Here is a 27,425-nt window from a genome sequence, read left to right as displayed (position 1 = left end):
TCCTGCAGGAGCAGGAATAAAGCTGAGCCCGTCGCTGCCTCTCACTCCCAGCCCAGAGCAGCTCCCGGGCTGGGATCGCCACATCGCCACCCCAGGAAGCCCAGAGCATGGAAATCCTCCTCATCTCTGCTCTTCTGCTGCATCTCCTCCAACAAGGTACTGCACTCTTGGTTTTAATCCTTCACCAGTTTTGCTGTGGATTATGCAATATGAAGTTTTAATTATTAACTGGTAGATAACAGGGAGGAACAGAGTTAAAGCCTTTGGGAAATGGAGTTAGGGATATTTGGGATTTTCTGTTCAAAGCAATTCTCTGTAGTTCTTTAGTTAGAGCAGCATTTCACTTGTTTGAAAAGTGGCCATAAATTGCCTAAAGACACGCAACTGGTTGGTTTTGTGAGCCACTAAAGCAATACTTACCCTGCAAGTGAGAGGCCAATTTACCCAATCACACCAATTTATCAGCATTTTGGCCATAAAATAACAGATTTCTGTATGAATTCAATTACAGCATTACCTGATTTAAAGCATTGATCACCCTTTATTGATCTGCATGAAACTTCAGGTTATATTCAAGTGACTCCACCTGAGCAGATCCCACTTTTTTCCCCACAATTTCTTTTAATTCCTATCAACAGGGAATGGAATTTTTCAGGGCTTGGCCTGCACAAGCATGTCAGGATTTATATCGATAATTAAACATATAATTGGCATTCAGGCACAAATCTATAATTTGGTTTTTTGCACAGAATATCTGAAAATGTGCACACCATTAAAGTGTTCCCTTTTTTACCTTGACAGAACCACAATTTCATTGTCAATAAAATCCTCCCTTATGATTTTTTTTTTTTTGCTGGTTGAAGCCCTTGGAAAAGCACACAATTATTTGTTCCTTATTGCAAGTTGTTGTCAGAGGCCCAAGGAATTTCCTTCCTCATTCAAGCTCGAGACAAAGCCTGAAGGTAAAGACAATGCACTGATTAAGAAACTCCCTCAAAGAAAGGATTCATTCCAAACAAAACCAACCAGTTTTCCTCGAAATTCTGTCTGGATCAGACTGCAGGGAAGGGATGAGTTTAGTCCTGAGCCTCCCTTTAAACCTTGCCTTAACTTGAACTCTCTGGGCTGGAGCTGCACAAAGGGTGTGGAGAGATAAAACTGGGGATCTCTGTTCCAAGGGGGCTGAAATATTCCTGGGATTGCTGCACAGGGACACACTTGAGGACTGTGCAGAGAAATCTGAAAAGCAGCAGAATTTTTTTGGAAAATAAACACAATTAGTTGCTTAAAAAAAACCCATAAACCACAGTTGTGAGTGGCAGGAGTAAAGTTACACCTGGTAGCTGCTCCCAGCACGTGCTCGGTGCAACAGCTCAGCTGACACAGGATCCCTGTGCACCATTAAATCAACAGCTTTATCAAGATACAACCAGGTTTGCTCTGCAATTACGTTTGGAAAGGGTTGAATCCAATAAATCAGTGATAAAAGACTGGATCCATTTGTTTTACTGCCACAATTTGCACGAGGATGTGCTCTCCTGTTCCAGAGGGAAAATTACAGTAATTGTAGGCCTCTCTCCTGGAAAAACCTGGCCCTGGGGCAGGAATTACCGTGGGAGGTGCTCTGCTCCTTTGTTTTGGTGGGATTTCATTGGCTTTCTGTGCAGCTGGGAGGGGTTTTGTTGTTGTTGGTTTATTTTTCAAATACAGGCCCTCAAGAATTCACCAATTCAGATGAAATTCCCTTTTGTGGGAGATTAAAGAGTTCAGGGGTATCTAAAAGCTGCTGTTGCCTTGGTGCAAACCAACACACCCCTTGCCTGACCCTGCTTTCCCAAAACCTGGCCCCCAGCTGCCAGGATGGACTCCAGGGTGTGCCCACCCCTGCAGGGCAGGCCCCAAATTCACTTTGCTCCGCATTTGCTGAGCTTCAGAGCAGAAAACAAAAAGAAATTCTTTTGATCAGCCTTGCATTTTCTCACCCAGCTCTTTACAGCCCCCCCAGACCTTATGAGACCACTCAAAATGGTGTCAAGGAACCTCCTGGATTCCTTGCACCTTCACGATTTGCCTGATTTCCTCCTCATCTCCCATTATTTTACCTGGCCATGTCCAAATATCTCCCCCAACTTTCTGCTGTCCCTCCTTCAGCCCAATTCAAGATGTAAAAGTTGTAATTATTTATTACCACCCTCTCTCAAAGTTCTGCCCCAGTTATTTAGGTGCCAAAGCCTTCCAAAGCGGGAGCCTTGTGGCAAACCTGGCATTGTGTAAGTTTGTTTGCTGTGCAGAGGCAGTCTGGGCCTGTCTGTCACGTGCTGAGGTTTGGAGATGGCTCATTCCACAAACCCAAATCCATTAGTTCATCTCACTGGGAAATGCAGAGGGAAAGGCTGCACTGGCACGGCTGGGCTGGCCTGTTGGGACCTGAACTGCTCAGAGCTGGGGGAAGAAACACAAAGGAAATTGCAAGAAATGTTTGGACACCTGGAAGTTGCCAGGGAGGGCAACTCCTCCAAAATGCAGGATGTGAAACCCCTGGTTTTGGATCAGGCGATGGAGGCAAAGCAGGGGAGCACGAGGTGCTGCAAGACCCCAAAAAATCACCTGGCCAGCCATGAAATTGGGTGTTTAATAAACTAAAATTGTGTTTTCATCGATCCCCAGGGAGCAGCAGAGAGAAGTTCCCTGGAGCCGAGCAATATGAAATCGTTTACCCACAGAAGCTGCACGTGGTGCACAGGAGAGCTGCAGGAACAAGCTCAGAGGTAGGAAAGGAGATCATTTCTTGGGTGATTCTGGGAGATGGGGAAGGATTTCTGGAGCTAAAACACCCTTGGGTTTCAAGGGAAAGAGAATTTGGACAAACTTGGACAAATTTGGACAAATTTGGACATTTGCTCTTCCAAAAGACAGAATGTGGAGAAGCGAGGTGGTGTTCAGTGAGGAGGAGCTGAGGTGTGCTCAGTGAGACAAGAATCCCTAAGGCCATCTCTGAACTTGTGTCTCTGCAAAGATGGGGGGTTTGATACTACTCAAAACTTCAATAACCTGTGGACACTTTCATTTGGGTTAAATGAAACCAATAATTAAAGGCAGCCACGGTCTGTGCAATTCCAGAGGGTGTCAAGGAAGATCTGAACTCAGACATCCCCTCAGCCCTTTCCCAAGCACACAGGATTTGTGCTTATGGAGGCAGAAATGAATTTGCAAAGTCAAATTTGCTCCTCTAATTAAAACCCCTCAAAGAGAGCGACCTGCTGCTTATCCTGCTCCTGGCAGAATCTTTGTTTTTGGTGAGGAGGAAAAGAACACGGCTGGTATTCCAATAACAGCTCTGGTGAGGCCAGGAGCTGCAGCAGAGCATTTTCTGACACTTAAATCTGTTTGCAGAGCAAATATGAAGACATAGTGAAGTATGGGATCAAAGCCAACGGAGAGGAAGTGGTGCTGCAGCTCCAAAAAAATCGGTAGGTTCAGTTCAGCTCTGCCCTCATTCCTCACTGGGAGCCACTGCAGGGTGTTCCTGCCAAAATCCAGGAGTCAGAGCCCTGTGAAACAGAAGGGATTTGCTAAATGCAACATTTTCAAGGAAAGAAGGGGAGAGAAAGAATCCTGCCACTGTTTTGGGAATGTGGAAGAAGTGCTTGGGATGAGACATTGCCATGATGGAGAGGCTTCCCCTCCTGCTACCTCTGCTCCCCCATTTCCTTCCTCAATTGTTAAATCCAATGCATAATTGAGATTTTTCTATTATTTCACGAGTTTTCTGTGACCATGAAGAGTCTGTGGGTTATAGAATTGTGGCCTGGAGTGATAGGGCAAGGAGGATGGTTTTAAACCGAGTGAGAGAGGGTTTAAACTGGAGATTAGGAAGAAATTCCTCCCTGGGAGGGTGGGGAGGGGCTGGGATGGAATTTGGCTGCCCTCAGATCCCTGGAAGTGTCCAAGGCCAGGCTGGAGCAGCCTGGGACAGTGGAAGGTTCCCTGCCCATGGAAGTGGAAGAGCTTCCAGGTGCCTTCCCACTCAAACCATTCCATGATTCCAGGACAGACTCAATGATCTTGGAGGTGTTTTCCAACCTTAATCATTCTGTGGCTCTATATTTATATATCCCTATATTACAGACAGATATAGAGATAGATAAATGATAGACAGATAGAGAGAGAGAGAGAGAGAGAGATAGATAGATAGATAGATAGATAGATAGATAAATAGATAAACTGATACAGATATTTACCTTAGCTCTACTTCTCTTGAACCTGGAGTAACCAAATATAACCTGGCATTGACCAGATCTTCCTGGAAATTGAAAGTCTGGCTCCAGCAGGACATTCACACACACTCCAACAAGTCTGGGTTAATGGATGCTTTTCCAGAGGCTGTGCAAATACAGTAGTGCCATAATCAATTCATGGTAAAGATAGGCTCTAATTAACTGCTTGCCCCTGTTTTAATCTAATCCAAATATTTGGAGAGGGGGGAGGGAAATGTGTTGTAGTAAATTCTGCTCTTTGAAGAGAAATGGGATTGTGGCAGTGGAAGAGTTGCCCAGACAGGAGTCATTCAGGAAGATGTAAAAAGGTCCAAAAAAACCCCACCAATATGTAATTATACATTTGTATCCAGATCTGCCAGGTGATGAGTTCATCCCAATGCAATCAGCACACTTTAATTGCTTTCTTCTTTTAGGAAAGTATTTTTGTTTAAGTAAGGATTATGAGCAAGCAGGACTCCCCTCCCTGCAGCTTTTGCTTCCCCAGTTTCTCCGATCCTAAGAATAACCTGAGTAATTGTTTGAATTCCCCACATACTCGCTGTGCTGTGTCATCACCTCATTTCTACATGACAACAATTTCCTTGGAATCATGACTGCTTGGCCTCTTGCAGGGATCTCCTGGCTGGGGATTACTCTGAAACTCTTTATTCTGCTGACGGCCGACAAGTAACGACAGCTCCTCGCATCAAGGTACTACAGGAAGGGCTTTTCCCTTTTGCTTCCAGTCTTGAGGTCCACATGGGATTCACGGAGCTGTGAAATAATGGGAGATATGAGACAGAAAGGAAAGGTTTGAAATCCAGATTTTAGGATGAGGGGATGGGGGAGTTGGGATGGATCACTGGTGCCTGTTGGGAATCAGCTCCACGGTTTGGCGTCCAGGAGGGCACCGCCTCCGTGGCTGCCGAACAATGCCTGGGTCGAATTCCAGCCTTTTGTCGGAGCCAGGGCCATCCCAAAGCTTTCAAGCTCCCGACTCTGGCGCGCACCCTTGGCTCCACCTGCCCAGCCCCGTGACTCGATTTCCGCCCCGATCCCAGCGAGATGCCCAGCCCGATAAAGCCCCATTTCCTCCAGGATCACGTTTCCAGCCACGCTCTGGGAGCCCAGCTGCCTCCTCTGAGCCCTGACAATTCGATTCTGCCCCTGCAGACCAACAGCCCTTGCTGCAGAAGGGATTCTTTAATTCACTGCACACTGATCTGCCCCAAAGCTCCCACCTGGAGTTCTCCTCCAAGCTCATGAGATGTGTTTTAACAACACAATCTGGAATTCAAAGCCCAATTTTCTTTCTCAGGTGCAATTAGGAGGATTCTGAATGTAATAAATGTACATAACTCTGGGTTGATTATTTTGGTTTTTTGGTTTTTTTTCTGATTGCTCCAATTATTTCCACTCCCTGAATGAATCCAGTGAAAAACCTGGATAAAGACAAACTCAAAGAGCCCTACATGTGCTGAACAGGGAATTCCTACCCTGGGGATACTGGGTTGTAAGCAGGAGTTTATCCTCTTGTATTCCCAAAGGATGGAGATAAATCCTCCTCTTTTCTCAGTAACTTTCTCTTTGTGGATGTCTTTTTCTCTGTAACAAAGCTGACATTTTGTGGTGGAAGAGAAATAAATGATAAAGTTAGATCAAAATCCACACGAGAAAACCAAAGGCACAGGGAATGAAGGCTTGGATACAGATCCTTAAGAATTCCATTCAGGAAAACGCTGTGGGTAAAATTCCCCACAAGCCCTCGGTGACTTTGATGTCTCTTTGAACACAGAAACAGAAACCATAAATCCTTAAGCCAATTAAGTCCCAAAACCATTTCCCCTACCCAAGTTTAATATAATACTTGTATTTTAATCTCACTGAAATTAATGCCTTTAATTGATGGGTAATTAAAAAGCCTTTCCTTGAAACTTGGGCTCAAGGAAACCATTTGGTATGGACTTTAATTGAGCTGAGCCCAGCAGTGTGTGCCTAATTTGGAGTAGGGAATGGGAATATTCTTATTTATCTGTGCTGTGCTTTGACCAGAGCCCAGAATTGTTGGTTTTTGTCACAATTTGTGTGTTGAAGGATAAAAATAATGGCTCCACAGCTGACGGGGAAATGGTCATGAACTTTTAAAATTCCTTTTAAGCATCTCCTAATGGGAGACTTCTTCAAGTAGTGCACTTAATTGTAATTGGTAGTAGGTTACTTTGTTTTCTGAGATCCCTGGGTCCAACGGACACCCCAAGCTGACCCTGGATTTTTTTTCCCACCAGGATCACTGTTACTATGGGGGCCACGTGGAGGGGGATGCTGAGTCTGTGGCGAGCATCAGCACCTGCACAGGGCTCAGGTGAGAGGGCTGGGTCCCAGGAGCAGAATGTGCAGCTTCTGGCATAAATAGGAGAGAATCAGCGTGGAAAGAAGTTGTGTGATCTTTTATTCAGGCTTTGGAAACTTGTTTCCCAAAGAAAAACCAGAGGGAGAAGGGAGAAAAATAATTACTCTTAGTTCCTTACAATATTTCAGCTTTTCACCTCAAATCAGTATGAAAACATCTTTGAATTTCCCACTGGAATGAAATCCACTTTTCAACCACTTCTGTCAGCACAAACCCCCCCAAAATTTAAATCAAATTAATTCTGGACCCAGCTTCTCTTTGACTGAGAGCACCCAAATCTTCCAGCTGACTCACTAATTAATTAATTTCTGTTTCTAAAGTGTTGCATGCTGCCTCAGGCTGCTGGAATATTCCAAGGGTCTCCATGCTCAGGCTAAATGCTCCTTTGACCCAAAACCTCACATTCCAACCCATTTTTTAGTGGCTATTTTGAGACCCGTGGCCAGAAGTTCCTCATCGAGCCCCTGGGAGCCTCGGACAGGGCTGAACACGTGGTTTATAAGTATGAGGCCCTGAAACAAGAGCCCATCAAGACCTGTGGGCTGGTCAACAACTCCTGGGAACAGGACTCCAGTGACCCCATCAATGGCATGTTCAAGTCCAGCAACAGCCCAGAGGTAAGGACGTGGCTGTGCCAGCACAAGAAGGGAATTTGTGGCCACTGGAAAACTCTAAATAGCCCAAATCCCACTTGGTCTGGTGGCATCTTCACAAAGGAGCTGTTTAAACACAGGGAAGTGGGATCAGATCTTAAAAACCTGAACAAAATATTCCAGATCTGAGATTTCAGAGTCACCAGCTGAGTTAAACCTTCCTGCCTTTAACAGGTGCCCAGTGCACCTCTAACACCTAAATAAATACCCATTAATGTCTCTTTTACCTTCCTTATCTGAATAAAAATTTAAATATCCAGCCTACTTATCATTTAAACCCAAATCTTCTGAATGACCTGGCCAAAGAAATCCCCTCAATAATTAACAAACAGCTTTGAAACTGCAGGGGTTGGGATAGGAAAAGCTCTTAAAAGTAATTTTGAATCCATGATTCCTTTAGATGAAAGCCTACCTGAAAGCAAGGAAGTACCTGGAGCTCTATGTCGTTGCAGACAACGCTTTGGTGAGTTCTGGATTTATTATTTCATATTTGATCAGCCCCACAGGAGCTTCCCAGGACATCCCAATCATATTCCTGGGCTCCTACAAGAGCTACGAGGTTGCTCTGAGCCTGGCTGGGAAATGGGATCTCTAAAGGGGATTTCATTTGGAATTCCCACCTGGAGATGACAGGAATTCAGAAAAGACCTTGCAGTGCTTGTCCTGCTGGAATATCCTGATTTGAAGGGAACATCCTGAATTGGAAGGGAATATCCTGGTTTGAAGGGCATATCCTGAGCTGGAAGAGGATATCCAGATTTGGAAGGGAATATCCTGAATTGAAGGGAATATCCTGATCTGGAGGGAATATCCTGATCTGGAGGGAATATCCAGATTTGGAGGGAATATGCTGATCTGGAGGGAATATCCTGAATTGGAAGGGAATATCCTGAATTTAATGGAATGTCCTGAGCTGGAAGGGATTATCCTGAGCTGGAGGGAATATCCAGATTTGGAGGGAATATCATGATTTGGAAGGGAATGTCCTGATTTGAAGGGAATATCATTATTTGGAAGGGAATGTCCTGATTTGGAAGGGAATATCCCGATTTGGAGTGGATAATCGTGAGCTTGAAGGGACCCACAAGGATCATTGAGCCCAACTCCTTCTCTGCACCCTACACAGAAATTCACGTTTTGGAAGGGGCTGATACTGAAACCCAACATCTGATAAAATCCTACCTTAAACAAAGCATGAATTTTTATGCATGGCATGGTTTGCAAACCAATCTTCTCTGGGATATTTATGTCCTGCTAAATCCCCTTTTCCCTCTCCTTTTCCTGACATGCTGTATTTCCCTTTTCAGTACAAGAAATACGATGAAGATTTTAAAAATGTAAGACAAAGGATATTTGGAATAGTCAACTACATCAACACGGTGAGAGCAAACAAGTGGCAATGAAATCCAAGTGTTCTGTAATTTTTTTCTATTGAAAAAGATTGAAATCCAAATGATTTCTGATTTTTTTTCTATGGAAAGACACTGAAATCCAAATTATTTAAAATATGTTTCTTTTGGAAACCATTGAAATCCAAATGGTTATAAATTACTTCTGTTGTAAACATCATAAATTCCCATTATTACATGTAGGAATGAATGAAAGCCCAACTTCAGGGCAATTTATTCTCCTGTTCTTTGCCTTCAGAGATGAGATTTTTAATAAGAATTATTTCTACTCCTACTTTAAGTATTTCTACTCCTACTTTAATTATTTCTACCAATACTTGAAGATGCTTTTTAATCACTTGTGAAGTGAAAGGTTGTTGCAAGAAGAAGAAAAAATTGATTCTTCATTTTTTTGGCAAGTCAAATTTCTTTTAACCCCATTTTAAAGTTCTTTGAAATGTGATGGGAAATCAGATTTTCAGATTATTTGTGGAGACTTTTTTGGAATTCAGAGCTTGGAAAGGCTTTGTTAGGTCCAGAGTGGATATTGCAGTGGAAAAGTGACCCAAGTACCAGGATGAGGCTCTGTTTAATTTTTATTAATTTTTAATTAATTCTCTGCTGCAGGTTTATAAAGCCATCAACACCCACGTGGCTCTGGTTGGCCTGGAGGTGTGGACAGATGGGGACAAGTTTCCCCTGAGCAGGGACGCGGGGTTCACCCTGGAGGCCTTCTCCAAGTGGCGCCTGGCGGATCTGCTCAAGAGGAAGAGCAACGACAACGCTCAGCTCATCACGTGGGTCCCTTCCCCTTCCCCTTCCCCTTCCCCTTCCCCTTCCCCTTCCCCTTCCCCTTCCCCTTCCCCTTCCCCTTCCCCTTCCCCTTCCCCTTCCCCTTCCCCTTCCCCAAACCTTCCCTTTCCAAAACCTTCCCTTTCCTTCCCTTCCTGAAACCTTCCCTTCCCAAAACCTTCCCTTCCCGAAACCTTCCCTTCCCAGAACTTCCCTTCCCTATTGGTCAACAACATATTCAAGGCCGTTTTTATTCCTTAAAAATCACTCACCAAACTCATTCAAGACCCTTTCTATTTCCTAAAAAATGGTCATCAAATGCATTCCAGGCACATTTTATTCCTTAAAAATCACTCAAACACAATCAAGACACTTTTTATTCCTTAAAAATCACCCACCAAACTCATTCCAGGCACATTTTATTCCTTAAAAATCACCCACCAAACACAATCACAGCATTTTTTATTCTTTACTTTGTCACCAATCAGTAGCACAATCCTGACCCAGATTTCACCCGTTCCAAGACCAGTTTGTACCAATTCCAGGAAAAAAAAAATAAAAAATTCCAAGTTCTCTCTTTCTCTCTCTCTCTGTTTTTTTTTTTTTCCTGTCATGGAGCACAAATAAATTCCTGCCAGGACAGAGCATCCAATCCTTCCAACAGAATCCCTGCAAAAACAGGGGATGGGAACTTTTCCCTTGTCTAAGACTCTTCTGGTTTTGCTCACTCGTTAAAGTTGAGTGTCCTGGGGACTGCAGCAAAGTCTCACAACTTAAGGAGTCATGAGATGAAGTTTACCAGGAAGATGATGAATTAAATTTCCCCAAAAATGTGGGAAATGCCAAATTAAGTCAGCACTGACCTCACTTTTCTGTCCCATGTCCAGAGGCCCTGACTCATCCCAGCCCTGTGCTGCATTTGGAGCTCTTTACACTCCAACAAATGCTTTAAATCTGACGAACCACCACGGAATTTAAGTAAATATTCAAATGAAAAGTGCTTCAATTGGGTTTTGGGTTTTTGATTTGCAGGGATCTTAAAATTAAATGTTTGATTAGACGAGAGATTCCATCCGGAGCTGGGGATGGAACCTCCAGCCTGGTTTGGAGAAGACCCCTGAGTTCAGAGCCCACCCTGGGCACTCCTCGATCTCTCTGTGTCTTTGTGCTTCCTTCCAGAGGCCTGGACTTTGAGGGCACCACCATTGGACTGGCCTTCCTCAAAGCCATATGCAGTGACTCGTACTCTGCAGGTGTTATTCAGGTCTGATTCCTTTGTATTCCATTTTTAAAGCCTTTCCTATGGTTTTTCACTCCTCCAGTGAAAAGCCTTTGTGGATCCTGTGGGGTTCAGGGCACTTTCAGTTCTCTGGTTCACTACTAGACTGTAAAAATTCACAATCAGAGCCCTGGAAGTGTCCAAGGGTGGGCTGGACAGGGCTTGGAGCAACCTGGGATAGGGGAAAGTGTCCCTGCCCTGGAACTGGATGGGATTTAATGTCCCCTCCAACCCAAACCATTCTGGGATTCTGGGATTTTGTTTTAAATGAAGTGCAGGGGGTAAAGGAAGCAAACATTTGATATGCACACCTCCATGGTGTCTATTTTATAAATATATATATTTTAATAAATATGTTTCTATTTATAAATATATTTAAATATTAAATGATAAGATATAATCCAGATGGATGCACAGGAGGGTTGAGCACCACGTGACCCCTTGTGCATCATGAGGATAATTCCACCTGTGTTGGGAAGGATGAAAGTTTGACTGGGAAGTCTCACAGATGTGTGAGCTTGGCAGAAAGATGATTAAATGTAGAATCTGAAGAAGGAATAGAGATGGAAGCAAGTTTTGATAGAGAAGAAAAGAATGGCTGAGCCAGTCTGACTGGCTAACCAAGGAGGCAAAGGGTGTGTTAGTGAGAAGGGGTTTTATGGCTCAGAGCAAAGATAAACCCTCCCCAAACATGAAGATGTTTGTACCAAGCAGGAAGAGAGCACAGACAAACAAGGCAGCAAATGTGGCAAGTAGAAAAAAAGTCTCAGAATTTTCCACTGCAAGAAAACTTAAAGACAACTTCTAGCTTCAACTGCAATGTACTGACTGTGAGTGACTGGGGAACAGTGACATGAATGTGGTAATTACAGGAGTTATGAGAGGCTGGATGCTTGAAGAAAAATTGTTGTGTTGTTTGTTTTCTGTTGTTTGTTTTCTGTTGTTGCTGCTTGCCCTAAAGCACACCTGGGAATAACAAACAGCTTTCCTTGCTCCCCAGGACCACAACAGGAACGAGGTTGCAGTGGCAGCCACGATGGCGCACGAGATGGGGCACAACCTGGGCATGAGCCACGACACCGCGGCGTGCTCGTGCAGCGACGACACCTGCATCATGACCGACACCGTCAGGTGGGGCAGGGGGAGCAGGGGGCTGCAGGGGCTGGGGGAGCACAGGGCTGCAGGGGCTGGGGGAGCAGGGACTGGGGGAGCACAGGGCTGCAGGGTTGGGGGAGCAGGGGGCTGCAGGGCTGGGGGAGCACAGGGCTGCAGGGGCTGGGGGAGCAGGGACTGGGGGAGCACAGGGCTGCAGGGTTGGGGGAGCAGGGGGCTGCAGGGCTGGGGGAGCAGGGGGCTGCAGGGCTGGGGGAGCAGGGGCAGAGGGAGCAGGGGGCTGCAGGGCTGGGGGAGCAGGGGGCTGCAGGGACTGGGGGAGCACAGGGCTGCAGGGTTGGGGGAGCAGAGGGCTGCAGGGGCTGGGGGAGCAGGGGGCTGCAGGGCTGGGGGAGCAGGGGGCTGCAGGGCTGGGGGAGCACAGGGCTGCAGGGGCTGGGGGAGCAGGGACTGGGGGAGCACAGGGCTGCAGGGCTGGGGGAGCAGGGGGCTGCAGGGGCTGGGGGAGCAGGGGGCTGCAGGGCTGGGGGAGCACAGGGCTGCAGGGTTGGGGGAGCAGGCGGCTGCAGGGCTGGGGGAGCACAGGGCTGCAGGGGCTGGGGGAGCGGGGACTGGGGGAGCAGGGGGCTGCAGGGCTGGGGGAGCAGGGGGCTGCAGGGCTGGGGGAGCAGGGGGCTGCAGGGCTGGGGGAGCACAGGGTTGCAGGGCTGGGGAAGCAGGGGGCTGCAGGGCTGGGGGAGCAGGGGGCTGCAGGGGCTGGGGGAGCACAGGGCTGCAGGGCTGGGGGAGCAGGGGGCTGCAGGGGCTGGGGGAGCAGGGGGCTGCAGGGGCTGGGGGAGCAGGGGGCTGCAGGGCTGGGGGAGCACAGGGCTGCAGGGCTGGGGGAGCACAGGGCTGCAGGGCTGGGGGAGCAGGGGGCTGCAGGGCTGGGGGAGCAGGGGCTGGGGGAGAAAGGGCTGCAGGGCTGGGGGAGCAGGGGGCTGCAGGGCTGGGGGAGCAGGGGGCTGCAGGGCTGGGGGAGCAGGGGGCTGCAGGGGCGCAGCCGCCAGCCCGGCCTGAGACTGGGCTCCTGCCCAGGGAGGGGATTCCTTCAACTGTTGGAACAGCAGTTCGGAAAACGGATGAAATCCCAGGCCATTGCCTGATATTCCCAGAAACCCCACAGAAAACCAACCCCAAACTACTTCAGTCCCTGTGTATTCAGAAAAGTGTTTACATGTATATTTATTTACATTTATTTCTTTACATTTAACATTTAAAATGTTAAATTATTATTAGATTTATAGATCGAAATATATGTAATTTATATTTATATTATTTCTTTGATATATATTTACTTTTATTTATGTACATTTAACATTTAAAATGTTAATTATTATTTAGATATATATCTATAAATATATATAATATATTTATATTATTTCTTTGATATATATTTACATTTATGTATGTACATTTAACATTTAAAATATTAAATTATTGTTTAGATATATAGCTCTCTACATATATATATTATATATATTTGTATATATGTCTAAAAATAATGTATAATATATTATTAAGTACTAATTTTTATATAATTAAATATATATTAGTAAATTTATATATATCAATATATTAAATATATTTAGAAATATATATCTAAAAATAATTTGAATATATATAATATATAGTGTATATTCTTAAATATATAGTGTATATTCTTATATTATCAAATATTAATATTATATATTACTAAATATATATTTTAAAATTTAACATACCTATATACATATTATATATAGCTATATATATATAAATAATCTTTATGTATAATATATATTTCTATATATAAATGTATTATTAAATATTAAAGTTATATATTATTAAATAGATATTTTTAAATTTTTACATAGGTAAATATATATATTTATATATAGATATATATCTAAAATAGTTTTATATATAATATATAATATATATTTCTATATATAAATATACTGTTAAATATATATTTCTATATATAATGAAATAGATATTTTAAAATTTTTATATATATATATATATATATACACATATATATAAAACATGAAATGTTAAATGTGTATTTAGAAAAGTTTCCCCCCGAGCTGCGGGGCCAGTCCCGTGCTCAGTTCTCTCCCAGGGCTGTTTCCCTCCCTGCCTGTGCCCGTCCCACCATCCCTCCCGGTGTTTCCCCCAGCTCGGTGATCCCCAAGGAGTTCAGCTCCTGCAGCCTGCAGAGCTTCCAGTCCTTCCTGCTGGCCGAGCTGCCGCGCTGCCTGAGCGACGTGCCCGAGGCGGGCAGCATCATCGCCCCCGCCTCCTGCGGGAACGGCTTCCTGGAGCGCGGCGAGGAGTGCGACTGCGGCACCCCCGAGGTACCCGTGTTCTACGTGAGGAGCTTGACTAGGCCGATATTCCAGCAGCAATCAATTTATTAATTAATGTGGTAAAGTATGAGCAACACAGCGCTGGGGACAGTGGGGGCACTTTCCCTCCCACTGCACACCGATAGCTGGGGCTTACAGGTATTTATAGGGGTACTCAGAAGCTTTCTCAGCAGTTTCTACTCCAATTTTTACTCATCAGCAGTTTCTGTTTTCCAATTTTTACATCACAATTCTATGCACCATTGTGATTTAGTTTTTCTCAGGATGTGTCCCAAAAAGGAGTAACCCCCAGTTGGTGGTGGTAGTTTCTGAGATACTAGTCCGGGTTTCCGCAAGAATAAAGACAAATCCCATCTGGTGAAGTCCAGCTCCCCAGATGTGGGTCCACCTTTTAATTACAATGACCATAAATCTCATAGCAGTGATGTCCTTGGTCGAAACCACAAATCCTTGAGATGATGTTCATCTTCCTTTCTCAAGCTGTTTTTCTCTGTTTTGTTAAGGCGTGAGATAAGCATATTTCCTTTAGATATATTCCATAGCTATAGTTTCAAGCAATATTCTAAAATTATACTTCAAAAAAAGGGTTATTATTGCAGCACTCTTTAAGGCCTGACTACAAGCAAAAAGCAACATCCCTAACACTTTAATTCAAATGCTCCTAAATCAGCCAAGGGTAATTGCAAACAAGGGATAGGTTCAAAGGCCTTCTGCAATGCTTTACTTTCCTCAGTTATTATTAGAATTCACAACTGTCCCATTGTCGGCCTCCACACATATCCCAATCACAAATACACACATTGCCTGTCTGTACCTGACACGAAACACAGCTTTGTATTTCACACTGGGAACCCTGGGAGGGGCACAGGTCTTTGGCCAGGCTGCACAGCTGCTGCTTGCTGTCAGCCCCTGGGGTGGACACTTGTTTAGCAAGCCTGTTGTGTTCCTGCAGCAATGTAGGTACAATGATAAATATAAAATACATTGCTTCAGTGAGCTCTTCTACTCATCCGATTTTTGAATGAGGACTTCAAACTGTTGCTGCACAATTTGTGTCCCATTAAAACTAAAACAGGCTGAATTTTGGCTTCACATGTTACTGCATGTGATTTGGAGCTGAGCACAATGTTTCAAATAAAAAATAGAGACTTTGAGTGAAAGCTCCTGTTCAATGTTAAGTCATCTTTCTCTTTTCTAAACTCAGCAGGCTCATGACTGCTCTCTATTGGGTGTAGATCTCAATGATGCCATCAATGCCACCACGATGCCATGGCCACACAGTCAATGCCAGCTAAAATGGACATCAGAGCAGGATTCACAACCACTCAATTAACCCTGCTACCGAGCCACTGCTCAGCAGATCCAGAATGGCTGGCAAGACCCTTCTAGAGTTTATAAAAACAGTGCCAGACAAAGGAGTTAAAAAGCTCAAACTCTGCACAAATTCTCATTATTCTAAATGAATTCCTTGTAATCTGAAAGCTCTTGCTGGAGCAGAAATTGTGATCATCAAATGCTGAGCTGGGGTGGCTGGGGACGTGCAGAGAGCTGTCAGGAGGATGACAGAGGAACTGAGAGTGGGACAAAGCCATCCCCAGAGCTCAGCACCAACCCTCAGTTCCCTGCACAGCTTCCACCTCCAAACCCAGGTGCTTTAGGGAAGGTGCTTCCCAGCAAAGCCAAGGGCAGGTCCCAGACTTCAATCCCAGCAGGGACAGTGGTGTGGTGTCCCTGTCCCCAGCTCTGACTTCTGCTTCTGTCCCAGGAGTGCACCAACGAGTGCTGTGACCCCGAGAGCTGCAAGCTGATCTCAGGAGCTACCTGTGCCCACGGGGACTGCTGTGAGAACTGCCAGGTGAGACCCCTCCTCTGCCCTCTGAGAACTGCCAGGTGAGACCCCTCCCCTGCCCTCTGAGAACTGCCAGGTGAGACCCTTCCCCTCCCCTGTGAGAACTGCCAGGTGAGACCCCTCCCCTGCCCTCTGAGAACTGCCAGGTGAGACCCCTCCCCTGTAAGAATTGCCAGGTGAGAACCCTGCCCTGTGCAGCTCCTCATCCCTGCTGGGATCAAGCAGGAACTCACCTTCCACCAGAACTGCTCCCCTGTGTTTAACAGCACTGCCAAGGGTGCTGTCATGGAGTCATGGAATGTCCTGGGCTGGAAGGGACATGTGGGATCACTGATCCAGCCTCTGTCCCTGCACAGACACCCCAAAATCCCACCCAGGCCATCCCTGGCTGTCCAAACTCTCCTGGAGCTCTGGCAGCCTCGGGGCCATGCCCATTCCCTGGGGAGCCTGGGCAGTGCCAGCACCTCTGGGGAAGAGCCTTTCCCAAAATCCAGCCTTTCCCTGATCCCCAGCCATTCCCTCCCTGGCACAGCCCCAGCCATCTCCTCAGGTGCTGTCAGTGCCCACCAGCCCACCCCAAAGCCCCCATCAACTCCCTCAATCTCCCACCCCCCTGGAGAAATGAGCCCTTTGCTTGGCCATCTTCTCCTGGCAATGAAAGCTGTGGCACACGAGGCAAACCCTGAGAACTGACAGGTCCAACACGAAGGGAGATGTGGATCCTGCTCCTCACACAGCCTCTGTGTCACCATGGAGCAAGAAATGGCACAGGTTCACTACAAGGCTGGTTTGCAAAGAGCAGCTTTAATATGAAAATTCTCTTCTTTTATAGATAAATTTGACACATTCTACTTGACTGGCTAATTAACCAAAACATCTTTCTCACAAACAGTCCTTGAGAAGAATAGAAAAACAGAGCAGGAGAACACTGCAGGTTGTTTATACCAACAAGTTATCATTGTTTTTCTCCAGCTCCCCAAAGAGTCTCACAAGTCCCCTGGGAGCACACAAAGCCGTTTTCTCGCTCTCTGACCAGGCTGTTGCATGCCCACCTGTGCAGTGAGGTGTTCCTGCCTGCTCTCAGCCCTCAGCTGGGTGCTTCTGAGCAGCGTGGAGGAGCTGGGTGCTGAGTGTGGCATCTGCTCCCTCCGCAGTTCAAGAAGTCGGGCTCGGTGTGCCGGGCGGTGAAGGACGAGTGTGACCTGGCTGAGATGTGCACGGGGCACTCCCCCAGCTGCCCCCAGGATCGGTTCCGGGTCAACGGGCACCCCTGCGGCTCTGGGCAGGGCTACTGCTACATGGGCACCTGTCCCACCCGGGACAGCCAGTGCAAGGATGCCTTTGGGCCAGGTGAGCACCCCGTGCCAGCAGAAAATCAGCTGGGCTTGGGCACGGGAGAGACAGGGGAGGGAATTCTGCAGCACATCCTCAGATCCACTGCGGCTCAGGAACAGCCCATCTGTAGGGCTGCTCTTCAGCCAGGCTGCAGGTCTGAGGGAGGGCACCATGTGTGGTGTGTGCAGGGGTCCCCAGGGACAGGTGAGTGAATCTGACTCCATGTTCTTAGAAGGCTGATATTATATTATATTATATTATATTATATTATATTATATTATATTATATTATATTATATTATATTATATTATATTATATTATATTATATTATATTATATTATATTATATTATATTATATTATATTATATTATATTATATTATATTCATATCATATTATTATATATTATATTCATATCATATTATTATATATTACATTACAGTACATTATATATTACATTACATTACATCATATTATCTTACATCCCATTATACCATACCATATTATACCATATTATATTACATTACATTACATTATATTACATTACATTACATTATGCTACACTAAAACTATACTACAGAATAGAGAAAGGATACAGACCAAAAGCTTAACAAGAATGAAAATGAAAAACTCCTGACTCCTCAGAGTCCAACACAGCTGGCTGTGATTGGTCATTAAGTAAAAACAATTCCCATGAGACCAATCCAACAGGCACCTGCTGGTGAACAATCTCCAGCCTCATTCCAAAGCAGCAAACACAGGGGGAAGCAAGTGAGATAATACTGTTTTTTCTCTGAGGCTTCTCAGCTTGCCAGGAGAAGAAATCCTGGCAAAGGGATTTTTCAGAAAATATACAGTATCTATAAAAATAACCTCCAGTTTGTAGCATAATTAATGATGATTTTTATATTTCCCACTGTCAGTGGTTGTAGCTCCTGAGCCAGATCTCAGGGCATGGCGTGCTCTGTGCTTCCAGAGAAATGGGAAGTGGGGAGCACATTCCTCTTTTGCAGAACACGTCTGAGGTAGTTGGAATGGAGCTGGGGAAGTGGTTTTGGCCAGATAGGAAGAGGAAATGTCTGTCCTTCAAATTAACAGCCAAATTTGGCACGTCTGGTGCTTCTGAAAACAGCATTTCATAGAGCTGGGGAATGGCTTGGGCTGAAAGGGAACTTAAATCCCACCCTGTGCCACCCCTGCCAGGGCAGGGACAGGTCCCACTGCCCCAGGGGCTCCAGCCTGGTCTTGGGTACTGCCAGGGATCCAGGGGCAGCCACAGCTCCTCTGGGAATTCCATCCCAGCCCCTACCCACCTTCAGGGAGGAATTCCTTCCCAATATTCCATCCATCCCTTCTGGCAGTGGGAGCCATTCCCTGTGTCCTGTCCCTACATCCCTTGTCCCCAGTCCCTCTCCAGCTCTCCTGGAGCCCCTTCAGGCCCTGGAAGGGCTCTGAGCTCTCCCTGGATCCTTCTCCTCTCCAGGAAAGTCATTTATGCCCATGGGCAGGTGGCAGGAAAAGGCCATTTCCCGAGCAAAGGAAGGAGCTGGAATATTCCCAGTTCTGCTTTGGGATCCCACACTCTCCTGTTGTTTCCCCCTGCAGAGGCCACGGAGGGCCCAGCCTCCTGCTACCCCGTGAACGAGAGGGGGACGTACTTCGGGTACTGCCGGAAGGAGCAGGGCACCTACCTGCCCTGCAAGCAGAAGTAAGCACTGGGCCATGGGGTGTGCTGGGGTTTGGGAAGAGAGGCCATTCCTACTCTGATCAGGAGCCAGGAGCCAGGAGCACCCTTTTTTAGTGGCACAGCCCTGTGTTCCTTCTTGTTCTGTCTGAAAACTGTGGGGAATCATTTTGGAGAAAAGTGGATTTAAATCAGGAGGTGAGAGAGCAAAGGTGTGCACAGAGATCTGTGCAGGGCTGCTGGGGAGGACGAGTGTGAGGGTGTGCAGGGAGCTCCAGGGATTTTGGGATGGGGAATTTGGACCTCAGAAGTGAAGGGATATCAGTTAAACGCTCATTTCTGTGAATGACTTCGTGTTCCCTCCTAAGCTCAGCAGATTTAGGAACCTGTCCCCTGCTCAAACCAAACTGCCACACCAGCATTCCCTGCTGCAGCCATTTCCTTGGAATTCAGGCTGCAGGAGAGCCCAGCTCAGAGGGGTTTGCTGGGCCTTGTCCTGGGGTAACAGCTCCTGTTCTCCTTGCAGAGACAAAATGTGTGGGAAACTCTTCTGCTCTGGAGGCAGGGAGATGCCTCGGGATGGGAGCCTGCTGTCCTTCAGGACCTGCAAAGGCAGCTTCCCCCGGAATGGAGAGCAGGACAGAGGGATGGTCCTGGATGGAACCAAGTGTGGGAATGGGATGGTGAGTGGAGAATCACTTCTTCCTTTATTTTCCCCCCCTCTCAGTCTTGTTGATGTAATTCTGTCCTGCACAGGGAAGATTTTAGCAGGGAGCACTGGGTGGACCCCAAACTTCTGCTGGTCTGTTTTTCCAACTTTTATCCCAACCCAGCAGCAAAGCAAACAGGAATTGGCAGCATTCCCATTTCCTTAGGCTTGGCTGCTGCCTCATTCCCTTCACTGACACAGAGATATGTGGCAGCAGAAACACAGCTTTGTCTGAGAGGTTAGGAGATCATTAATGTGTTATTGCATTTAATTATTGCATTTAAGTATTTCCATAATGGCTGTCCCTCATCACTGGGTGCTGTTTCCAGTCTCTTCCTTGAATATTTCTGCTGGAAGGGAGGGATGAGGGATTGAGTGGGAAGCAGGGATGTCTGCACATCTCTGTCATTCCCCTTTCTACTAAAACCCCAAATGGAAAATTAACCCCTCATCTCCCACTCCCAAAGGGGGTCTGAGGGATTTCCAGAGCTGTTCTCCATCCCCTCACAGGATAAAGTGCAAACCTTGCCTGTCCTGGAAGCTCCCAATCCCTGTGGTTTGCTCTCGTTTCAGGTGTGCAGCCGTGGGGAGTGTGTCCATGCTGAGGAGGTCTTCAGATCCACCAACTGCTCTGCCAAGTGCTCTGGCCATGCTGTAAGACACCAGCATTTGATGTTATTCACTTTAAAACCCCAAGAAAATTATGCAGATCAGCCTCAGACATCCTTGCTGACAGTGTTTGTCATTGATAGAAATCTGTCAAATTTGAGAAGGCAGAAACTTTAAAAGTTTTTATGAAAACACATCTCACCTGATGGAACATCAATATTTTTGCCCAGGAGATGGGCACAGCCCCAGTGTCTGACCCTGCCCCTGAGCCATGGTTCTTTTAGGTTATTTTGGTTTGGGGGGAAGAATTCTGCTCACATTTGACCATTCAGAGACCTACAGATAAATAGATTAACTCTGTAGTGAAGCTTTCCCTGCAGAAGCAAAAGGTGCATGACATCAGGACTGTCCTTTAACACCCCAAACTGCTCCTTTTTGTGCTAAATTTTAGCTCAAATAAACAGAGAGATTAAAAAAAAACCTCAGCATCCTCACTGAGCTCCCAAACTCACTGGTGTCCCCAGCTGAGGGTGTTCCTGTTTGTGTCCCCAGGTGTGTGACCACGAGCTGCAGTGCCAGTGTGAGGAGGGGTGGGCACCCCCCAACTGTGACAGCTCCTCAGCCCTCACCAGTAAGTGCCACACCTTGGAATGGGTCCTTTTCTGGCTGGAAGGGATCCCTGAGCATTTCAGCTTTTCTGTTTTCCCTCTATTTGTAACCCTGCAGTTCTTTAGGTGTAACTCTGAGCCCCACACCCAGTGTGAGCTGCTGCTCTCCCATTTGGGGCAGACACAGCAATTCCTCTCCAGGATTTCAGCTTTTCTGTTTCCCACCCCTCTGTAACCCTGCAGTTTTTTAGGTATTACTCTGAGCCCCACACCCAGTGTGAGCTGCTGCTCTCCCCTTTGGGGCAGACACAGCAATTCCTCTCCAGGATTTCAGCTTTTCTCTTTTCCCTCTATTTGTAACCCTGCAGTTCTTTAGGTATAACTGAGCCCCACACCCAGTGTGAGCTGCTGCTCTCCCCTTTGGGGCAGACACAGCAATTCCTCTCCAGGATTTCAGCTTTTCTGTTTCCCACCCCTCTGTAACCCTGCAGTTTTTTAGGTATTACTCTGAGCCCCACACCCAGTGTGAGCTGCTGCTCTCCCCTTTGGGGCAGACACAGCAATTCCTCTCCAGGCCTGGGAGCCAAGGACACCTCACTGCCTCAGGGCCCAGAGATGGGAACAAAAGGGACTTGGGGCAGCAAATCTGGGGTCAATGACTTCATGACCTGCAGCTGTAACTGGAACATTAACCCCAATATGCAAATGGGCCAAACTTACCAAAGTGTTAACCCGTGACCCATCATCCATTTTGGGTGCAGCCCCTGGAGGGTTTAACAAAGCCTGGATGTGGCACTCAGTGCCAGGGTTGAGTTGAGGTGCTGGGGCTGGGCTGGACTCGATGATCTTTAAGGTCTCTCCAACCCAGTGATTCTGTGAATTCTGGGAATCTGCCCCAAAAGGCATCAGAAGGAGCTGGGGGGCTCCAGGGGAGCAGCCCAGCACCAGAGTGGCTCATACAATTGTTAATTGGAATCATTAAGCTCATCAAACCCAGCCACTGACCAGCAGCACTGAGTCCTGTCCTCAGCTGCCACAGGCACGGGTTTGAACAGTTCCAGGGCTGGGAACTCCAGCCTGTCCCAGAGCTGGGCAACCCCTTCCATGAAGAAATCTCTCTTCTTATCCAACCTGAATCCCAGCACTGTATCCCCAGGGAGCTGATTTCTGAGCACCCCTCAGTCCTGCAGGGAGGAGTAGAGAAGGTGTTTTTCTCTCTAAGCTGACAAGTGATTCCCCCTGGAGATGAGAGCAATGGGCTTCTCCTGTTCATTCTTGGAATAACGAGTTCTCTGTCCCTTCAGAGTGGGGCCAGGATCCCAGAGGCTTTGCTGTGAGGGAGCTGGACAAGTTCATTTATCATCTGATGGTCCTTAACTGATCCACCTCTGAGGGAAAATCATTTATGTCCAGATTTTCACATGTTAGGGGGAAAAAAAGTCTTTATTTAATTTCTAATATGGAATATTTTTGTCCTCTCTTCACCCTCTCCAGAGCACTGTTGGCTCTGAAGCTCTGCCTTGCTTGAGGCTTTGGAGGAGTTTTGTTGAAAATTGTGAAAGAAACTTTACTTGAGGGCACTTTGAAGGTCTGCACCCCTCTCTGGGTAACAGAGGAAGGACAGGGAAGGATCTTGGAGGGTCCATGGAAAGGGCAGGGATGGTTTAAGGTTTGTTCAGGGTTTGTTTAGCCCAAGGACAGCTCAGGCAACAACAACTGACTTCAAACATGGCAAAACCAGCACGAGTTCACCCCTTTCCATCACCATTTGTGGCAGGAGAAGAAGCCATAAAATGAGAACAGAGATAATAAAATTCCTTCATCAGTGGTGATGGGAAACTTCTTAATAATGGTGGATCTTGTTGGGTGTCTGCCACCCCCAGTGGTTCTGGAATGTTCTAAGAACTGCTTCTGTCCCTGCTGGTGTTTAGGAACAGTTTCTGTCCCTGCCCTCAGTGATCCCTGGTGTTTAAGGGCTGTTCCTGTCCCTGCCCTCTGTGATCCCTGGTGTTTAAGGGCTGTTCCTGTCCCTGCCCTCTGTGATCCCTGGTGTTTTAGGAACTGTTTCTGTCCCTGCCAGGCATTGCTGTGGCTGCTGGGGTGCTGGCTGTCCTGGCTGTCACTGCAGTTGCAGCCGTGCTGCTCACCCGCTTCCGAGGCTTCCACAAGAGGTAAATCCTTCCCACATCCACCTACAGCCCTCGAACCAGAGCCAGGCAATCCCTGCAGAGGTTGCAGTGGGGCTGGGGGGAATTAGACTCTGGGAGGGAAGGAAGATGGTCCATCAGAAATCCCATGGTTGGGAGGGGATGGAAGAGTTGAAATGGAGCTCTTGATAAATCCTCAACAATCCCAAATGAATAAAGGGAAGAAAGAAATCAAGGACATGGGTACGAAACACCAGCAGGAGTAAGGCAGGGCTTCAACTGGGTTTTTTTCTTCAGTTACCTAAAATTGAGCATGATTTGAAATCTTTGACAGCCACCAGACCAGGAGGGGGCCTGGAGCCACCAACCAGGTGTTTGTGGATCAGGAGCAGAGCTGCAGAGAACAGCCTGTGCTGGTGCCACCTGCCCAGAAGGTGAGAGCAGGGACAGCTGGGGACTGTCCCCAGGGCTCAAACCATCAGCCCAAGGGACTGCACTTCATGGGGTTCCCAAAATGCTGAGGGGACAGTGCTGGGAATTCTGGCACGAGATTCCCAAAATGCTGAGGGGGCAAGGCTGGGTAACCCAGCATGAGATTCCCAAAATTATGAGGGGGAGGTACAGCACTGGGAACTCTAGCATGAGATTCCCAAAATACTGAGGGGACAAGGCTGGGGATCCCAGCATGAGATTCCCGAAATTATGAGGGGACAGTGCTGAGAATCCCAGCACGAATTCCCAAAATGCTGAGGGGAGGGACAGTGCTGGGAATGACAGCACAAGATTCCCAAAATGCTGAGGGGAGGAATCCCAGCACAAGATTCCCAAAATGCTTAGGGGAGGAACAGTGCTGGGAATGACAGCACGAGATTCCCAAAATGCAGAGGGGAGGAATCCCAGCACAAGATTCCCAAAATGCTTAGGGGAGGAACAGTGCTGGGAATCCCAGCATGAGATTCCCAAAATGCAGAGGGGAGGAACACCAGCACGAGATTCCCAAAATACTGAGGGGACAAGGCTGGGGCTCCCAGCATGAGATTCCCAAAATGCTGAGGGGAGGGACAGCGCTGGGAATGCCGGCACGGGGAGGGCTCTGGGTCCCCAGTGAGCCGGGGCAGGGCAGGGACAGCCGACAGCCGGAGATGAGGCAGGAGATAAGGCAGGAGGTGAGATAAGGGCTCCACCCCATTTGTGACCGTTCCCGTTGGCAGGTGATTGATAAGAAAGTTCTTCCCGTGCCTCCACCTCAGGAGAGCAAACCCCAGCGTCAGAGTGTGAGTATTCCTGGGAGTGTCCCTGCTTTCCTGCGGGATTTGGGAGCGTCACAAACCCCTGGAGAGCCCTGGGGACAGTGTGGTCCCAAAGGGACATCCCTGAGCTCCAGAGCAGGCTCTGTTTCCTCAGGCAGCATCCCTGCACCCCCCCAGCCCCCTGAAGCATGTTTCTATCCAGCTCCAGGCTGCACATTCCCAAGGAACACGTGGATGCACACAGAGGGTTACAGGGGTTTTTGTTCTGTTTTTTCCAGCCTGCCCTGAGGCCCAAGGGTCCCCCACCCCCCGTTCCTGCCCCCAAACCTGGCTCTTCCCACCCCGAGGAGAAGTTTGTGAGTACAACCCTGCCCCTTCCCACATCCCCATCAGATCCCTATTCATATTTGCAGTTTCTGATTTAAAGTAACAATTTAAAATCACAGCTATTCAAAGCACAGTTTTTTGGGGTAGGATTCACCTTTTTGGCTGTGTAATCCTAAAGTGCACAGATATCCCTCCTCAGCCAGGGAGTCCTCCAAGGCATCAGAAGCACAGCTCAGTAGCTGGAGTTTAAACCAAGAGGATTTCAGGTGTAAACACAATGTAAATGATGAGTAACTTTGCTCCTGCAGGTGCCTGTGTGGCAGAGACGTGCTGGGCCTTACATGTGTAAGAACCCAGAGGAATGGTTCTATTTCTCATTAATAAACCCAAACCATCCTAATTACAAGGAAATACCTGCCTCCAATGTTCACCATCTCAGCATTTGAGGCCGCTGCCCCCCTGGCAGGAGGGTGTAAAATCCATCTTCACTCTGTGGCACAGCTGGGGGGTGCTGCCTGCACAAACACCGGGTCAGGACAATATAAAATGTCAAATATAAAGTATAAGATATAAAATATCCCCATGTATCAATTATAAACCACATGTAAATCCCACTGTGTGATCTTGGATTCCAATATTTAAGACCTGGCCCCCTTGTATCAGTATTTTGTTGCCCCCTTGCACATGGACAGATGGGAATTCCTGGGATTTTGCAGCAGGAGAATGCTGCAGGATGGGGGTGGCTGGGGCTGGGGAGGGTCTGCAGCTGCTCAGACAACCCCAGTGACATTTAAACCCCATTTTGTTCCAGGCTCCAGAGAGAAAAGCCCTTCCTGTTCCCGTTCCCCAAGGCAAACCCCCTCCTCCACCCCAGGTAATTCAGGTGGGAATAACAATTCTCTGGGCATGGGATTCCCCCCAGTTCTCTGGAGATGGAATTCCCATTGATTCTCTGAGCATGGAATTCCCATCAGTTCTCTGGGCATGGAATTCCCATCGATTCTCTGGAGATAGAATTCCCATCAGTTCTCTGGAGATGGAATTCCCATCGATTCTCTGGGCATAGAATTCCCCTCAGTTCTCTGGGCATGGAATTCCCATCGATTCTCTGGGGATGGAATTCCCCTCACTTCTCTGGGGATGGAATTCCCATCGATTCTCTGTAGATGGAATTCCCCTCAGTTCTCTGGGGATGGAATTCCTATCAGTTCTCTGGGGATGGAATTCCCATCAGTTCTTTGGAGATGGAATTCCCCTCAGTTCTCTGGGCATGGAATTCCCCTCAGTTCTCTGGAGATGGAATTCCCATCAGTTCTCTGGAGATGGAATTCCCCTCAGTTCTCTGGGGATGGAATTCCTATCAGTTCTCTGGGGATGGAATTCCCATCAGTTCTTTGGAGATGGAATTCCCCTCAGTTCTCTGGGGATGGAATTCCCATCAGTTCTCTGGGCATGAAATTCCCATCAGTTCTCTGGGCATGGAATTCCCATCGATTCTCTGGGGATGGAATTCCCTCAGTTCTCTGGAGATGGAATTCCCATCAGTTCTCTGGGCATGGAATTCCCATCAGTTCTCTGGGCATGGAATTCCTATCAGTTCTCTGGGGATGGAATTCCCCTCAGTTCTCTGGGCATGGAATTCCCATCGATTCTCTGGGGATGGAATTCCCCTCAGTTCTCTGGGGATGGAATTCCCTGAAACTGCTGGGATGTAACTGCTCCTTTTCCCTGCAGGCTTTAAAGCCCCCCATGAATCCCAGAGTCTGAGGCTTCCCAAGCAGAGCTGGGTGGGCCACCTGAAGTTTCCAGGGACAATTCATCCCTCGATTCCTCCCCTTTTGGCAAAGGCATTCTGGACCATCTCCCTCTTCTCCTCAAGAGCTGACTGAGAGCTGCCTGGAAGGATTTGGGATTCCAGGCAGTGAGGAGCTCTGGTGGTGACATGGAGCTGCTGTCCAAGGGAAGCAGAGCAGAGTCACCACTTGCACTGAGGTGTAAGGTGGGAGTAAGTTACACAAGCTGCTGATCACCCCCAGCACTGCGGGGTGAGGCTGCTCCTCCTCTGCTCCTCTGGCACCAGAGCTGAGGGCAGCAGGGACACTGTGGCTGCTGCAGGTTTGGGAATTGCAAACTTTTTTTTTTTGGCTCCATTTCTGGATCTTTTCCAGCCCTCTCTGCCCTCAGCAATACAAAGATTTCTCCTTCATGTGCAAGACATGGAGAAAAACAAACCCTTCGTGCCCTGGGGAGAGAAGTTGTGTCCTCAGGGTCTGAGCTGGACATGGAATAAGGAATGAGACACACTGGGAATGGCTCTGGGAAGATCCTTGGCACTGGATTCTCTCCACAATCCCTAAATTCCCCGCTGAGGATGCCATTCCCTGCAAAACATGGATGTGATGGAATTTCAGTCCTTCCTTTGAGGTTGTGCTGGATGAGGATGGATGTTACTGGAGAGCAGAGCTTCCTTCCTCTTTGGATAACTGCTGCTTTATTTGAGCCAGGAACAGATTGGAGTCTCCACCTGAGTTTAACTGGGGTGTAAAAATCCAGAAGTTATTTTTTATGAGCTGTAATTAATGTATTTACAGAGATTTCTGTATTAAAGTTCTGTCTGAACAGGAA

At 47.3% G+C, this 27,425-nt stretch overlaps 1 protein-coding gene across 1 annotated transcript; it reads left to right on the top strand.

Annotated features, from left to right (window-relative positions):
• ADAM28 (ADAM metallopeptidase domain 28) lies at positions 1-27,425 on the top strand. The gene is made up of 24 exons (XM_059870559.1): positions 1-156; positions 2,668-2,768; positions 3,394-3,470; positions 4,892-4,970; positions 6,545-6,621; positions 7,091-7,286; positions 7,723-7,785; positions 8,630-8,701; positions 9,338-9,507; positions 10,682-10,766; positions 11,782-11,912; positions 14,095-14,272; positions 16,050-16,139; positions 17,288-17,483; positions 19,072-19,174; positions 19,677-19,833; positions 20,433-20,513; positions 21,021-21,099; positions 23,157-23,247; positions 23,558-23,657; positions 24,435-24,497; positions 24,752-24,829; positions 25,612-25,674; positions 26,535-27,425. The coding sequence occupies exons 1-24, from the start codon at positions 108-110 to the stop codon at positions 26,565-26,567; spliced, it is 2,412 nt and encodes an 803-aa protein (XP_059726542.1). The 5' UTR covers positions 1-107; the 3' UTR covers positions 26,568-27,425.

Source organism: Haemorhous mexicanus, chromosome 30 (genome assembly GCF_027477595.1).
Source record: "Haemorhous mexicanus isolate bHaeMex1 chromosome 30, bHaeMex1.pri, whole genome shotgun sequence".
NCBI lineage: Eukaryota > Metazoa > Chordata > Aves > Passeriformes > Fringillidae > Haemorhous > Haemorhous mexicanus.
The sequence above is the reverse complement of the archived record's forward strand: the minus strand, read 5'-3'. Positions and strand labels throughout refer to the sequence as shown.

Bases quoted from the DNA above. Each gene is read 5' to 3' on its own strand.
- ADAM28 (XM_059870559.1), top strand. From the start codon at position 108: ATGGAAATCCTCCTCATCTCTGCTCTTCTGCTGCATCTCCTCCAACAA. The intron at 157-2,667 runs GTACTGCACTCT...ATCGATCCCCAG, and splicing joins GCTGCATCTCCTCCAACAAG to GGAGCAGCAGAGAGAAGTTC. The intron at 9,508-10,681 runs GTGGGTCCCTTC...GCTTCCTTCCAG, and splicing joins GACAACGCTCAGCTCATCAC to AGGCCTGGACTTTGAGGGCA.